Source organism: Ambystoma mexicanum, chromosome 9, assembly GCF_040938575.1.
Source record: "Ambystoma mexicanum isolate Mex_15411 chromosome 9, UKY_AmexF1_1, whole genome shotgun sequence".
NCBI classification, from domain to species: Eukaryota; Metazoa; Chordata; class Amphibia; order Caudata; family Ambystomatidae; genus Ambystoma; species Ambystoma mexicanum.
The window spans coordinates 454,934,723-454,952,205 of record NC_090931.1 but is presented as its reverse complement, the minus strand read 5'-3'; the positions used below and the strand labels follow the sequence as shown (position 1 = coordinate 454,952,205).

The 17,483-nt window shown below is 44.1% G+C and overlaps 1 protein-coding gene across 3 annotated transcripts in view; it reads right to left on the bottom strand.

The window, feature by feature from the left end:
• The window catches only part of LOC138488180 (zinc finger protein ZFP2-like), a 289,886-nt gene extending 272,916 nt beyond the window's left edge, over nucleotides 1-16,970 (bottom strand). Inside the window, exons 1-2 of one of the 3 annotated variants that reach the window (XM_069614980.1) lie at nucleotides 16,549-16,970; nucleotides 15,006-15,132 (exon numbers count right to left, since the gene is read on the bottom strand). In XM_069614980.1, coding sequence (XP_069471081.1) covers nucleotides 15,006-15,132; nucleotides 16,549-16,590 — 169 coding nt within the window. In that variant the 5' untranslated portion in view covers nucleotides 16,591-16,970. Of the gene's footprint in view, nucleotides 1-15,005; nucleotides 15,138-16,548 lie in introns of all 3 variants that reach the window. The other 2 variants (XM_069614978.1, XM_069614979.1) reach the window with 2 other exon arrangements.
• Between the last annotated feature and the right edge of the window lie 513 nt (nucleotides 16,971-17,483).

Below are 17,483 nucleotides of genomic sequence, written 5' to 3'. Positions count from 1 at the left end.
TTAACCACTGGCGTTGCTCTGGGCAAACCTCCAGACCGCCGTTCTTCGCCTGCCAAGCCATTACAGAAGGGAAAAGACCATATGCAAATCAGGCATAGACCCACCCCAAAAGGGGCTGTCCAGTCCGAACAGCTAGGTCACATCCCTTCTGCACGAGACCACAAGCATCCCCAAACATGTTTCGCCCTTGTTGAGGCTCATCAGTGAGGTGTAGCTTGGGTCTCTAGGCCCAGCAGGCACAGGACCCACGTCTGGGCATACCCGTCCTACTCAGGGTGACAAAGCAAAAACAAAGAGGTGATGGCTGGAAGGTTTAGAATGAATCTTAACCACTGGCGTTGCTCTGGGCAACCCTCCAGACCGCCGTTCTTCGCCTGCCAAGCCATTACAGAAGGGAAAAGACCATATGCAAATCAGGCATAGCCCCACCCCAAAAGGGGCTGTCCAGCCCGAACTGCTAGGTCACATCCCTTCTGCACGAGACCACAAGCATCCCCAAACATGTTTCGCCCTTGTTGAGGCTCATCAGTGAGGAGTAGCTTGGGTCTCTAGGCCCAGCAGGCACAGGACCCACGTCTGGGCATACCCGTCCTACTCGGGGTGACAAAGCAAAAACAAAGAGGTAATGGCTGGAAGGTTTAGAATGAATCTTAACCACTGGCGTTGCTCTGGGCAACCCTCCAGACCGCCGTTCTTCGCCTGCCAAGCCATTACAGAAGGGAAAAGACCATATGCAAATCAGGCTTAGCCCCACCCCAAAAGGGGCAGTCCAGCCCGAACTGCTAGGTCACATCCCTTCTGCACGAGACCACAAGCATCCCCAAACATGTTTCGCCCTTGTTGAGGCTCAATAGTGAGGAGTAGCTTGGGTCTCTAGGCCCAGCAGGCACGGGACCCACGTCTGGGCATACCCGTCCTACTCGGGGTGACAAAGCAAAAACAAAGAGATGATGGCTGGAAGGTTTAGAATGAATCTTAACCACAGGCGTTGCTCTGGGCAACCCTCCAGACCGCCGTTCTTCGCCTGCCAAGCCATTACAGGAGGGAAAACACCATATGCAAATCAGGCTTAGCCCCACCCCAAAAGGGGCAGTCCAGCCCGAACTGCTAGGTCACATCCCTTCTGCACGAGACCACAAGCATCCCCAAACATGTTTCGCCCTTGTTGAGGCTTATCAGTGAGGAGTAGCTTGGGTCTCTAGGCCCAGCAGGCACGGGACCCACGTCTGGGCATACCCGTCCTACTCGGGGTGACAAAGCAAAAACAAAAGAGGTGATGGCTGGAAGGTTTAGAATGAATCTTAACCACTGGCGTTGCTCTGGGCAACCCTCCAGACCGCCGTTCTTCGCCTGCCAAGCTATTACAGAAGGGAAAAGCAGACACGTTCTGTCCAACCAGACCGAAACATGTGTATGGGGATGCTGTTGGTATTCTTGTTCAGAGGAGAATTGCCTAGCATTTTGGTGCCGGACAGCCCCAGGGTAGGACAAAGACTGATATGTTGGGATATTTCTTCTCTGTGAAAGATAGTGAGCTAAAGACTCTGGGTAAGTCCCTCGTAACCAGAACTAATGTCTGGCAGAGGGACTCCCAGGACCCCCCTTGTCAATTTGCATAATTAAGTAACTTTGGGTCTCACCCTAAGTTACTAGGGGAATCCAGACGTGGACCCCTTGCTCACTATTCTTAGAGAGACACAGCTCCTCCCTACTGATGAGGTCCAACCAGACCGAAACACGTGTCTGGGGATGCTGTTGGTACTCTTGTTCAGAGGAGAATTGCCTAGCATTTCGGTGCTGGACTGCCCCAGGGCAGGACAAAGACTGATATGTTGGGATATTTCTTCTCTGTGAAAGATAGTGAGCTAAAGACTCTGGGTAAGTCCCTCGTAACCAGAACTAATGTCTGGCAGAGGGACTCCCAGGACCCCCCTTGTCAATTTGCATAATTAAGTAACTTTGGGTCTCACCCTAAGTTACTAGGGGAATCCAGACGTGGACCCCTTGCTCACTATTCTTAGAGAGGCACAGCTCCTCCCTACAGATGAGGTCCAACCAGACCGAAACACGTGTCTGGGGATGCTGTTGGTACTCTTGTTCAGAGGAGAATTGCCTAGCATTTCGGTACTGGACTGCCCCAGGGCGGGACAAAGACTGATATGTTGGGATATTTATTCTCTGTGAAAGATAGTGAGCTAAAGACTCTGGGTAAGTCCCTCGTAACCAGGACTAATGTCTGGCAGAGGGACTCCCAGGACCCCCCTTGTCAATTTGCATAATTAAGTACCTTTGGGTCTCACCCTAAGTTACTAGGGGAATCCAAACGTGGACCCCTTGCTCACTATTCTTAGAGAGGCACAGCTCCTCCCTACTGATGAGGTCCAACCAGACCGAAACACGTGTCTGGGGATGCTGTTGGTACTCTTGTTCAGAGGAGAATTGCCTAGCATTTTGGTGCTGGACTGCCCCAGGGCAGGACAAAGACTGATATGTTGGGATATTTATTCTCTGTGAAAGATAGTGAGCTAAAGACTCTGGGTAAGTCCCTCGTAACCAGGACTAATGTCTGGCAGAGGGACTCCCAGGACCCCCCTTGTCAATTTGCATGACTTGAGTATGACATTTTAGCGATTCTTTCACATTTAATTGTACATATTTTCTATAAACTGATTAATATTTACATCATTGTTTGGCTACCTTAGCCATTGATAGTGTACAGGGGACAAGAGTTCCCCTACTGTGGGAACTTTTTCTGTTTTTTTGTATGTTAGGCGATTCATGTGCCAGGATCACCTTTTTTCTCCCCTGCACCTTAAGACTATTTAAAAACTTGAGTTAAGTAATTCTTTATTAACCCTCAGTTTTACATTTTGCTAGTGTGCAGTGTTCATCCACTGTGTTTTTGCTTATTATATATGTCATATTAGTTAATAGAATATAGAATATATAATTGGTTATTTATAACACGCTTAATACCCAGGGATCAAACCTGTGTTGCTCCGCATTGTCTTGCTTCCAAGGCGAGCATGTTGCCCCTGAGCTATGGAAAGGAATATGTCCCAAATCATTCCAAGGAACTTGTGGAGGAGTGCCGTGAGATGAGTAAAGCACATACATTTGTGACGCTCTGGTAAACACAGAACTCACAACGTTCAGGTGAGTGTGAGTTTGAGGATCGTCAAAGCGCTGTGGATTTAATTTCAAAAGTCAACTAGACACCCCCCCCCCCCACCGCCAAGCCTGCAGTGCAGAAGAAGCTGGGGGTTATGGTGTACGAGTGGGTTTCATGTATACCTACATATATTCAGGGTGAGTAGCAACCATTAAATGCATGTCGCAGTCAACCCTTGCAACAAAGACAGGTTTGCTGGAGAAAGAAGTTTCTCTATAATTTGGAGTTACCATTTTGATTTATTATTACCTCCACGTCCCTCTTCCTCATCTGAGTAATTAGCTTTTGAGTGCATCCCGCCCTCTCAGGAACTCTTTTACAAGCTTTCTTCCCCTGTCTTCCAGGAGGTATAACTTCCCACTTACCCACAACTCTGCAGTTTCTTTTGTTCCTGCTGGAATATCAGGCCTTCTCAGTACGGGGCATGCAGGAAGCATCAACTGCTGGCCCTCATCCGACGTCTCCCTTGCAGGGTTTGGGAGTCATCTGGTTGGAGGATTCCCGCCGGGTCCCCTGCAGCGCTGTGGGGTCTGGCAGATGTTGGCCAACGGCCCTAGGCTGTATATGAGCTACCAGTGAATTGTCGAGTTGTGGCAGTGGCTGCTTCGCAGGGTTGGGGTTCCGTTGCCCGCCCCGGTTGTCAGGTGAGTGTCACTCATCTGGGGGCAGGGCCGGATGGGGGGCTTCCACCTCCTCCTCTGTGGCTTTCGATTGGGCAATGATGGCAGGTCGCTTTTGTTTTACCTGCGCAGCCAATTGCTTTCGTTTGGATGGTGAAGGCGGGAGTGACGCGGCCTGAGGGAGCGGCATTCTCCCGCTCTGTTCAGCCTTTGACTGGGGACTCCATGGTTACGTGTCCTGGTTGTCTGGCAAGAGAGACGCCTTCTGTGATGTTTTTCCTGAATTGTGCTGTTTAAATGGTGGCTGGCGTTGACTTTGGGGACTCGCTGTGCCTGGGATGCTGTTTCCTATGGGGAAGCGCGCTGCAAAGATGAAGCATGTTAAGAGGGCTCTTCCTCATAACCGGGCAAGAAGAGAAAGTCTGCTGCTGCTAATGTTGCGTTTTCCGAGAAGGACTTCAAGGTTAACTTTAAGGAATTCCTTGACAACCATGCTCCAGTTCTTCTTCTTCTTCTTCTTCCTTGTCAACCTCGTCTGACACAGACTGTTCCTCCATTTCTTCTGTTTGTGAGGACATCACAGGGAAGCTGTCCAGCTGGTCCTGGAACAGACCTACCTATCCATGGGGTTCAAGAACCTGCCGAAGCAGTTTTCTGGGTCACGAGGAGCAGCAGAAGTACTTCTAACAGCAAGGGCAATGGACACGCAGGCCTTACCCGGTGAGTTCACAAGCTGGTAGTGACACTGGATCGCTCCAAGTCCACTCGCATGCTCAAAGAAGGCGTTTTCAAAGTAAGGATCACTCATATATGAGTGAAAGTGACATTAAGAGTGATTTTGAATACCAAACTATTAGAAAGCTTGAGAAAACCAAATGACTGTAATTCTAAGCATGTGAGGTTGAGGAGAACCCAGCAACTTGATGGGGCAATATTATTCAGAACCAATACCTACAACCATTGCCCAAGCCAATAGAGATCAAAACCAAGACAATTTAAATCCAGCAGATATTGCCAAAGGCAAAAGGGGAATAATGAAAGGTCCATAAATTGTGAAACGTGTTGCCATCTTTTATAAAGCATATAACAAACGCTGGCATAAACTCACATTGCCAAAGCCAAGGGAGAAGCAGAATAAGACCCTATCCTTGTCAGTATTTGGTTACATGTACACTGGGGAAACGAAAGTGGCAAAAAGGCTGCCCCTTCTGGAAAAGGTTATTCAGAAGGAGAGAAGTAATGTAGCTTCTGTACTCTTAAGTAGGTTCACACTTATGCTTTATTCTTAGTTACATCAGGATCTTACAATAGGATCACTTTAGGAACACCACTAGGTCCCATCACCCAGGCCAGCTCAGCTTCCACTGACTTTAAGTAGAACCTTGACACACACTCACAGGACAACATTCTACATCAGCACACCAACATTCTCTCAGCTCATGCATTCACAGACAAGCACTATACAACAGAGAGCAGCAGAATTTGCAGAGTAGTATTAAAGAGCACCAATGTGAATCTTGTTTCCTTGAAGAATGTTAAAAGTTTGAGGCTGCAAGGTGATAGCCATTGTGAAGCTGTTGTAAAACTCTTGTCAGTTGATTTTAACAACAAAGGTCACGTGCTGGTGTGAAATGCTGTTCGTGCAGGAGACTATACCCGAAAGGCAAACATTTGGCGTAGTGGGCCTGGCAATGGAGTAAACCAGGTGCGATTAAGGTAGTGGGCCTGGCATTGAAGTAAACAGGCAGAAGCTGATGCAGTGCTTTAAAGTGATGCTGACAAAAGAAATGTATGATGCTTGTCATGCTGAAGAAAGAACTGTGTAAAACGGCTATAAAAGGAAGTATATTTCTTCCAAATAGAGCTCCTTAAGTGTGGCAAATCATCCTGACCAAGACAGTCAGTTGTGGGAGAAAAACCCTGGTCTGATCACTATGTCCCTATTCCAGGGTCAGGTATCTAGGTACGAGGGCGAAAGATCTATGTTCTTCAATACGTTCTGACTTTGAAGGAGGTGGAGACCACGGTTATGCAGCAATCACACAATCGAGCCCCTGGTCCAGACTCAATGCCTGCAGACTTATATAAGGCCGAATTAGAATTGTGCGTTCCACTCTTGACAATATGTTTGGACTCCTACTTGGAAAGAGGCGTATACCCATAATCTTGGAAAAGCGCAATTATTCACCCCATATTTAAAAAGGGTGACCAGGGAAGCCCTCTGGCCTAAAGACAATTTCTTTGCCTAAACACTTGTTTATAGGCACGTTATAAATGCCATATCATATCATATCATATCACCTTCAAGGTCTTTGGACCTGTTGTGTTGCAACATCTAGAGGATTGGATCTTGAATAGCCAAGTCCTTTCAGACATCCAATATGGCTTCTGGCCAGGCCTGGGTACATGCGATCAAACACTTAATCTCTACTTGGTAGGGGCATCCTCTATTTGGCCTTCATGGACCTGAGCACTGCATTCGAAAATGTGGACAGGGTGTCATTATCAGGTCCATTGGCTGCCTGGCTGAGCTGCTAAAGGTGTTACAATTGAATCACAAGGACGTTTTTGGGGAACAGGGGCAATGTACGGGCTACTTCGAGTTTATATCGGGATTACACCATGGCTGTGTCCTGGCCCCAGTATTGTTTACTTTGTATATCAACGCCCTGTACGGAATTTGGTGGACTCTAAGGCAGATTATACCTGGATGGCTGCAAAAGCACTTCCAGTATTGGCCTATGCCGATGATACGGTTTTAATTGCTCACACCCTGAAAGACCTTCAGCAACTAATAGATGTCTACACTGATTTTATGTCTAACCTAAAGTTACCAGTTAATACTAGCAAGTCAGCAGTGATGGCATGCAGTAATGGGAGGGGTAAAAAGATAAAAAGGTGCAATATGGTAAGCAATGGTGCTATTATTCCACGGCTGTCAACATTTGATTATTTCGGTATATGTTTTACTAAAAATTGGCGGATGTTGGCCTATGTGCAGAAATAGAGTATGAAAATGAAACAGACATTGGGGGCATGTCTCATTTTAGGAACATGTGTGAAGGCCAACCACTTGATTTAATATTAAAAGTGTATCAAGTACAAGCTAAAGCAGGAACTAATTATGATGCAGCACTGTGACGCAATGAAAAAGTAGCCTCTATCGAGGTAATTGAGAACAACATTTTGAAAAATTACTGGGGCTCCCTAGTTCAGCCCCTAGCTATGCTGTTCACACAGAATTCTGTACACCCCATTTAGGGGATGGCTGGCATGAGGCGCCATTCATACATCGGCTTGAAATATGGTCAAATCCAAGAGCTATTCTGTCGCATGACATTATTAAAAGCTTACTGTTAGGCTCCTCTTGGCGCAAAGTACCACATGGCTGAATTTTATCTTGGTGTGCACTAAGATGTTTGAAGAGGATACATTTGACTCTTGTTCAAGGAAAAGACAGAACCTTCTATTTTCTTTGTTGAATCATTCGACTGTTGGAAATTTCCACTATCAAGTTGGAGATGCAAAGAACTGTGTTCGAACCAGGATTTCCTTATTTCTTACTTTTGAACTGTGAAGCAGCACCCTGCTTGAATCTGGGGAAGGGGAATTCAGCCAAGTTATTAGGAGAGATTGCTGGTACATCACGAATACAACTATTATATTATGTTGTTGCTTTTGAACTGCCATGCATACCTTATTTATTTAATGTATGTATAAGTGTGAGGGACAGATAGGCAGTGAAATGCTTATCAGGGTAGGGCTAATGATGCATTTATCCAACCTTCTGATTTAATAAAATGTCATGGCATTTGTTTAAAAACCTTCACAAAGTTGTCCACCTCACATTTCTAACCCCTCACAAGACGCACTGGAGTCCAAAGTTCACAGAGTGGTCAAGGCAAATAAGGATGCAGAGAAATTAAGAAGGAAGTCAGCGCCTACCTCTGCTGGGGGGGTTTCAACCACCCCAATAAAAAACACCCTCCATGGGCTGGGGTTGATCGCAAGAATCCAGCGTTCCAGGGTCCGTTCCAACACCCAGGGTCTCCAGCCAAGCAAGAGAAGTCCTGACAATCACAGCTGGCCGGTGGGGGGGTAAAGGCTGGGACACTTTTCTCGGGTCTGGGACCCCCTGACCTCTCACACTTGGGCCTGTTCTACAGTTCGCCTGGGGTACAGGAAGGTGTCAGGGCTTCGGGTAACGCCTCTGCCCAGGGACATCCGATCCACACAGCCCTGCATAACCTTCAAAATAGGGCTATCATCCCGTTGCCCACAGTACAGAGGGGGATGGGGTTCTACTCCAGGGTATTTCTGGTCCCTAAGCCAGGGGTCTCTCCTTCCAGCTCATTTTCAATCTGAGGGTCCAAAAGCCTTTGTGCAAGCATGGTGATTACAGATAGAAACCGTGCATAACATCATCCCGGCAGTCCTATGTGGGGACTGGATGGTGTTGATCTGCAGGACACCTACTACTGTGTATCCATCTTCAGGCACCATCAACAATTCCTGCGGTTCGCTGTGGACAGGGACCATTATCAGCTCTGGGTTCCCCCCTTTGGGCCCAAATCTGCTATGAGGGTTTTCACAAAGCTCCTGGCCCCCCTGGTGGCATCATTACATTTGGCCAGGATTCAAGGTTATCCCTACTTGGACGATTGGTTGATCAAGGCCCAGGCAGCAGGTGCTGGTCCATCTTCGTTGGATGTATCAAGCTTTTACCAAGCATTGATCCTGATCAATTTACAAAAGTCTCACCCAAGTGGAAGTTTTGGCTCCCAAGGGAAAGAGCTACCCTGCTCCAGAATTGTTGTGTGGCATTTTTCATATGAACTAGGCTATAGCCAGGGAACTGTTGTGTCCCCAGGGCCATATGGCTTCCCGCGTCTTTTTAGTTACTTGGGTACGGCTGCATTTGAGACTGTCGATTCATCACATACTGTCCCATTGGAGCCCGGCTTCCCAGGCTTGCCACTCCTTCCATCCGCTCACACCTGCACTATGGAGGGCGCTCCACTGGTGGTCCTTCAGGTCTCATCTCCGGAAAGCGGTAGCCTTGTCCCCGGTTGTGCCGACTATACTTACTACCAACGCCAGTTGCCTGAACTGGGGGACCACTCTCCGGGCCATGCTTCATCAGGAGCAGTGGACTCTCAAGGTCAAACAGGGTTCCTCCAATTAGACAGAACTGGCAGGTGTAAAAACCATAGGGTGTTTCACAACCTAATCTCTGTGGATCCCGAAATCAGGTGGCCAGGGAAGGGCCATCACTTTTTAATTCCGACCCTGGGGGCGGACAAGCAATGGAGGATCACCTGGGTGGGGGGTCCTCGGGGAGTGGGAGAGAGACACCCGATGGTGAGACATGGTATCCCCTTTACTTAACCACTGTCAAACCACCATTGTTACCTATTTTCTGGAACACTACAACTCCATTATCCTTACCCTCTCTATGCTGACAAAGCTATTGAGCCAAAGAAGATGAGGACTGAGGCTATGAAGCTTGAAGCCAGGCAGGGTCAGGCACTCAGTTTCAATCACACACATGTGCCATACATTAGTTATCCGTGTGAGGATAAAATGTGGACCACACAGGTACACTTTAAGCTAGGGTGGGTATGTGTAGGAACAGCTCTTCCTAAGCTGCTGCAAACTAGGCTGTGGAGATCGGAAGGCAAAGAGGCTGTTCGGATGCTGAGAGGAGCAAAAAAACGCCATTGAATTTCCAAGAGGCCACAAGGGTTCGCAAAGTGAGGCCAAGAATATGGAGAGAGCCTTCCTTTGACGTATTCGATGGTTGCCTGTTCCCCTCCCGGGTGAACAACGGAGTTGGGGAGGAGCAAAGGAGTTGTTGGTCAAGACCTTGATAGTCGCATTCAAGGCGAAGAAGAAAGAACCAAGATAAACAAAACCAGCCAGTTACCGAATGAAACAAAAGTCTGGTTTGTGTTGCAAGTGAGTGAAACTATATCAAGCGAAGGTTACGCAAATAATGATAATCGCATGAAGAAGGATTATATTGTTAAAAGCAATGTAAGTTATTAAAAAGTAACAGAGTGGTCCTGCAGAGGTGAATCGAAGTATCGAAAGTCTCTGGGAAATGAGTTTGAACTGTAGAGCGAGGCTAAAGGAAGAAAGCTGGGAAATATTGAAAACATATTGATAATAAAGAAATGGAAGGCATGAACCCAGCCGAGATAAGCTTATGAAAGTTTGTCAAAGGAACTACAAATACCAGAAAGCTTTAGTATGTTGAGAAATCACAAGTTAAATAGGGTCTTTATGGCTTTTAACACCTTAGTCGTAATCCCTTGTCCTTTGTTCGTCCTATTTTAATTCTTCCCCTTTTTCTTAACAGGTGCTACCCACTCATCGAGGGTCGGGACTACTAATTTATGTGGTAGGTCAGTTGTCTTCCTCTCCTTTGTCACTTTAGTCAAATTCTTTGGCTGAATTTTAGTTCTCAACTTTTCTACTGGGGTGTGGATTGCCACTGTATGTGTTCCTGAGTAATTATATTCTTTAGTCATGTGGATTGATTTAGATCTAACAGTTTCTGCCCTTGCTTCTGTTACTCGCATGGGTACAGATTTTTCTACTATGTTAGACGCAGCTTCTTCTCTTATTATACACCCATTTTTACTCTCTCTCCCATTTATCTCTTTAAGTAATACTCTATGAAACACTTGTTTCCCAGTTTCCTAGTCTTTTTCCCTTTCTCTGCTTTTTCCTATGTCTACTTATTTCAGCTTCACTTTCAATTGTGTACCCTACTACCATATCATTTTGAGTGTAGTCCGTATTAACCGTTGGAGACTCTGATTCTAAATCTACTGCGTCAGCCACATATTGAGTCACTTCAGCATTAGTTCCTACTTCCCTGCAGATCTTACGTCCTTTATTTATGCTCTTATATAGCAGGACTGAATGAACATCCAACTTTCGTTCTATGGTTTCACATCTGTCCACTAACTCAGTTAGCGCTCACTCCAATGCTTCCCATAGATCTTGATTTTTTAGCGGGGCAAAGCTCTCATTTTCCAACGACTGTGCACTGTTAATTGTGATATTGCTAATGTTCAATCTTGGATTTAGCACAGACTCTTGTGTATTCTTCTCCGTGCTGGCCTCATCTGTATAGATTATTAATCTAGAGAACGGGTCAACTATGACCCTTTCATTAGTTGCGTTATCTATTTTGCTCTGCTGTTCTATGCTGGGGCTATAATGATATGCATCCACACCTTCATTATACATGGTTTCACTTGCTATTTGAGGCTCTGTAGACTCTGTCTCATGCCACTTTAACATTTTGCCTTCCTCCTCTGTGAATTTGCACCTTTTATTTATCCTATGGCTGTTAGCTACTATATAGGGAAGGATTGGCTATTTTCCTCCCCAGATAGCAATATCAGTGCACTCCTTATGTGTGTCTTTGGTACTCGTCATCTTTGACTCATTCCTCATATGAACACTACTTGGGACAGCAAACATTGTGGTGAGCAGTTTAGCACCAATACACGGTAATCTCATCGTAAGATCTTCTACCAATTCAGATCTAATTTCCTTTGGTAGGCTATATGACAGTGTTCCCTTGCTCGACTTTAGCGTATCAATTTTGTCAAAAAATGTTGTTATTTTGGCTATCTTAGACTATGGTAATAGATTTTGTTTACATATAATCTTGCGTTTACCGGATCTATTAGGCCTCTGCGTTCCCTCAAACATCCTGTTCTCTGCGTTGCCTTTACAATTATTTGACCTTAATTCCATAACCGTTCACACCTTAACACAATCTAGATGCACAACACGCTATGGTGAGCCAACTCACCATATCATTCACCCCAGTACTGCTCTAACAAACAGGCTATATTCCAGACCGTAGCCTGAAATCATTCGAATTTTGCCTTCCTCACCTTCAGTGAGGCTCTCTCCTTCCTTTTAGGCTGTAAACAGGTTTCAGCGCTCCCCACCCCGCCCGCACCGCGAACAGCAAACAGTACTTCTGAGTACTTTGCGGTGCGCGCAGAGTGCGCTGGGACCTGGGTAAATATAGCTTTCCTCCTGGGCTCCGTTGGCGCAACCACACCCATGTGACAGCTCTGCAGGCCAACTATGGGAGAGATAAAAATAGGGGAGAAACAAAAGGAGGACTTGAGCTCTCTTACTAAGTGGACACGCTCCACAGTCCATAATCAGGCAGGCTCCTCAATCCACCCCACTGAGCTCCGTCAGATTTCAAATCCACACGGATAAAATAAAACTTCCTAGAGAGCACGTGTATATTTACATTTAAAGGGACATCCACCTCCTGGTGTCACTGGGAAAATGTTCCTCCGGCTGGGATATTCAATCCTTGTTAAGTCCTGAAAATCACAACGCTGATCACCGATCCGGCAGTGTGACAGCAAACAGTACTTCCGAGTACTTCACAGAACTTTGTTATATACATTTAAATATTCAAAATTCATTCAAAAATTCAAGATGTAATCAGAAATCTTGGAGAGCGAACAATTTACAAGTTGCTTAGAAGTCTGGCAAAATATTTAAAGCTTGAAGGGTATATGGCCCAGCCAGGGGGAAGATTTCCAAGACCCCTAGATTGTTGGGGATTATATGAGAGTATCTGGAAACATTTCCAAGAACTGACCCAGGTGCCAAAGTTAGAGAGTGTTCTTCCCTGAAAGCAAATAACAAACAAGAAAACACAGAACTGTTGTGCTGGAATACTAGTTGCATCCAGTGTATCACATGCCAATCTAGTGCCGACTGTCTCTCTTTAGGCGAGCGTCACGTTGCCAGGTGTGCATTTGCTAGAATCATTCAAGCCATTGTTGATAGCAGAGCGACCAGAGAAAGAGATTAGATATCTTGAAGGTAATGAGTGTTCTTATGGTCAAAAGTACAGTGACAGGCATCCCCTGAGGTGGATACCAGCCTCGTATTTGCAGACATACATGGTAATCCGCTGTTTCCTGCAAGGATGTTGTAATTACTCTGAAGGAAAATTGTCTGTATGGGGGAGGTGTGAGGGACTTGGATTAGTTCTGGGGTGGGAGGGCTATGGTTTTGACAGATCTTACAAGAGAAAAGACCACCTGGCTGCAGGTTTTACAGCTGTGTTAGATATTTTCTGTTTTTGCTAACTTTGAGAGAATGTATTCTATTATAAATGTGTGGACTCTGCAGCACTACAAACTAACCAATGGCCAGTATAAAAGAATGTAACCTTGCTTTGTTGCTCACAGAAGAAACAGATGATCGGGTTTACTCTGTGCATGAACCTTTCCAAGAAGGAAGGACATTTACAAGACAAAATGGTCTGTAATCTCGACTAAAGAATCTATTTATTAAAAGTAAATCAATAAATTGCATTAACATTCTAAACAGTTTTTTTTATTTTACAAGGTTCATTTCTAATGATTACTTCTGATATATTCTTTAGTCATAATAGGCACGATACAGTTGTCCTACTGAGCAAAGCACATTATTAAAACCTAGAAGCCTCATTAATTATTTTCTGATAGACAATTATCATTCCAAAATGGTCTTTTTCGAAATGCCCTTTAAAAAACAAAAACAAAAAAAAAAACAAAAGCGACGAGGACAAATGTCACCAATGTGTGTACCTGGCTGCTTAAAAAAAACAGCATTTTTAGAACATAAGAATCACCACAGATCTTTAAATTTGTCAAATATGTCTTCGATAAAAAGTGTGTAAACTTGAAGTGTATAATGCACACTGGGCTTGGTTCTCAACCACACTCCCCTTAACAATTAAGTGCTTGTAATCATTAACCATATATACGCATTGAACAGCCTTAGTATCTGGATGGGAGGATAAAAAAGTAGTGAAATCTGTCACTCCAGTGAAGTTCAAGACATAATTCCGGGATGTGAGGAGCGATCTAAATGATGGATTTCATCCCCAAAAATTACAAAGTTGTAAATTACTTGTCGTAGATTTCATTGTGTTTTTTTCTTTCCTTTCTCTTTTAATGGGTGCCTCGCTTACCGCCTACCCACACCCACCCCCCCTACCCCTCTGCATAGATCTATTTCCCCCCATTACAAAGCTTACCAGTAAGTAACTTACCACTTTGTAATTTCTGGGGCTGAAACAGCAGTATATGATGAGGAGGGTCTCTTTGTATTTGGAAGCCTTGCATTCAGAATTTTAGAAGAGGAGGGAAACTGTGTCTAGGCTAAATGTGTCTGTGATTATGCCCATTTTCCAATGCAAATCATTAGAGACATTATATGGAAGAGTGTGAAGTCAGGATTGCAGCCCTGAAGAAATTCAGAAGAAAGCCAATAAAGAAACACGGCAAGCAGAGGAGAGGTGGGATTACGTGAGTGTAACTGATGCTAAACATTGAAAATAAAAGGCATGAGTGAGATACTTCATACTGGCTTGTAATTTAATTAATAAACTATGAAATAACGAAGCATGTCGTCTGTCCTGTATATTAAATGCCACAAACACCTATACTAACATGGCTAAGGGATATAGTAGACAAGATTCCCAGGTCCACTTATGTTCTTGTGCAAGGGGAGTCGGAATAAACATTCCTCTGGTGAATCTTGTGATGCAAAAAACAGGGGCCACATTTTCAGCGCAGCATAGCTTGGCCATCAAAAAAAGGTTATGACAATGCTGGAAGGAAAGCAAAGGCTGCAAGCAGTTCCTGCTTGGTGTCTGTCCAGGGAATCTTTTTTTATTTCAAAAGGAAGGGATGTAATATATAGGTTACTAAGAGAACATAATTGAAAACTCTGGCATGCACTCATCCAGCTTTAGCACCTTAAGACCTTTGCGAACCTACGCACTGCTAGCTGTATTACACTCATAGGACCATTGGGGCTATGCATTGCATGCAACTGCCCCATTGAAACAATTCTAACCCCTTGCTAGATAACTCCAGTTATTACTCTGCATTTATTTTACTGTGAGTTTGATTGGCAGACAGACTCACAGGAACCTTATAATGCTCTTTATATTTTCTGATTTATTTCACAGCAGTTATGCAGTTTTCCATGTAGATGCTTGATATATAAAGAAAAGCAAATATATAACAGTGTTGGGTGTGCATCTTACAAATTATCTACCTTGGCCAAGACCAACAACATTTCTGGAAATCTTGAATTAGAATTAAACCGGGTAACTGACATTACACAGAGATGCATAAACAAAGATTGTGTAACTTCACCCAGAGAGAGCAAGGCCTGCTGTATTTCCTTCATCACATTCGTATAAAGTTCCTTCTGCCATTGATGTAAGAGCTTCCATTCCTCTTCAGAGAAGCAGGCAGCAACATCACAAAAGGTTACAGGAGGCTGAAACAGCAATACGTGTACGTGAAAAAGTGAAATACAGAATGCTTTGAATATAAAGAAATGTAGAATAAGATTTGTGATAAAGTGCCCACTACTGTACGTTATAAGGATATTGCAAGTCACTGAGTAATTCTGTGACCAAATAGAGGAACGAGGCCAGAGGTTGAGTTCCTTTATATGGTCATGGAGCTCTGAGGTGACTTGCAATATCATGTTTACCTACAGTATGGCTATTTTATTACTTTTAATACATGGCCAGGCACTGTCATCCCATTTAATATCCAGCCTCTTTCTTAGTCGAATGTAAAAGGCCTCCTGTTTGCTGATCCATACAATCATTGCTGAATCAGTTGGCTAATATGCAGCTTTGAATGTGTTTCAGAAAAATAGTTTAAACATTTTGATAAAGAGCATTGAAAAAAAGTTGTAATTTTGTACTTTAAGGCAAGTAATAACATGCATCTTCTTGCTCACGTGTGTTAAACCTTAGCAGTGCATACGTTAAACATTCTACCATAACTAATCTGTTGTAACGCACTAAACCATAATCATACCATAAACAGTTCCTTGGCAATTAATCGTTGCAAAGTGTCACAGAAAACTATATATAAGCAAGGATTTTGAAGGGCTTCGAACGGCTTTAATTAACTGATGCAGTGATAGCTGGAATTCTGACCTTTGCTGGCTCAAGCAGCAAGCACTGTGACGTCAGAATCTCACACGTTCTCCTCTTGAAACGTGGGGAAGGAGCATGCTTTAATGGAATCATCTCATGTCATTTATAAAGTTCGAAAAGTAAATAATCACTCTAGCATATGGCTAACCTATTTGTATCCACCTGATAACAACTCAGTCGCCCGAATATCATCCCCTATGCGTTACACTGAAACTATTATTACACGGATACTAATTATTGCATATCACCTTTTGATGCATTATCTGGCTAGGTAGTTCAATGCACAATGTTGTGATACTTTTTTTTTCTTCCCCTCATATATATCTATATTTGTTAAGAATCTGATTATTATCCTAATATTATGTCTTGGTATTTCCATCCCATGTATGCTATGTATCTGTTGTACCAATAACATGTGTATGACTAACCACGAATAGGAGCACCTTCAACAGGACAAAAGTTAAGCTTATATTTCCCCTGCAAAATATTGTTCACCATACACTTGTATGCTTGCGAACTGGAAAATAAATAAGAACACAACAGAGTACTATTTCTTGAGGATTTGAAACAGTTGAATAAAGCGATAATACTTATAAAACAGTATTACAATTTGGAACATGCATTTGTTTAGGGTAACATTCAAGGCGTCACATTAGAGGTAGAACATTATTAAAAAATAAATAACCAATAAAGATCAAGCCTTGTGAAGATCATGGTATCTTTCACGCGGCCTTACTCACCTGATTTGAAATATTGCAGAGCATTTGTTTATTGTTTTTCATGATAATTCTAAGGATGAAAGTTTAGTGCTTTAGAAACTAAAGTGTTTAGAAACTAGAACGAATGGGAACAGTGGCTATGAGAGAAGACGTGGTATTAGCAGATGACTGGTACCCCAGACACACAGATCCTTCTAAACAAAAATCCTCAAGAGATTTATATTTCTATACGGCGTTTGCATAGCGCACACTGGGGCCCTTCGGAGTCTCTCTGCGCGGTGACCTGCCTTTCGTGCGCTGTGGCGCGACTAGGGGTTCTAATCCTCATGCCTGGGCTGGCTAACAGGTAGCCTATAGATTTTCCGGCTCTGATTCTACCGAGGGGTCACTACGCATGATGAGAAAAGAGGACGCTTCCACGCAAGACATGCTCTACAAGAGGCCCCATATTAACCTATTATCCATGCGCATTGGAAATACACCTTCCCTGTTCATGCGCATTATGAAGCATTCATTCCTTTCTGACCGGACTGCCAGTCCAAAGTCTATTTGCGCATGCTCGGAGCGCAAGTACACTTATTATGCCAATGCGCCCTTACACTTGTGCATGTTGGGAAGTCAGACCACGAAAACACAAATTCAATTTGACCTACAAAAAATGGGTAACAAGAAATGTAAACAGATGATTTTCTGAATATGGATGTCCTTCCCAAGCACAAATCATCCGATCATTTTGGCTAGGGTGCAGTCGCGATATGTTTTGTGATTAGTGTCTTCTGCTACGGGCATGTGTGAGCCGCCATCCATGCCTACTGTTAAATCTATATTTCCCTCACAAATCGTACAGTGCACTCATGTTGTCCTGTAGGTCATGTATTAGTCTCCCTGTGCTGGTTTTAGTCTTTGTTTTTCTGTAGTTGTACATTTACTTGAATCTAGAAAATTTTGTGCATATG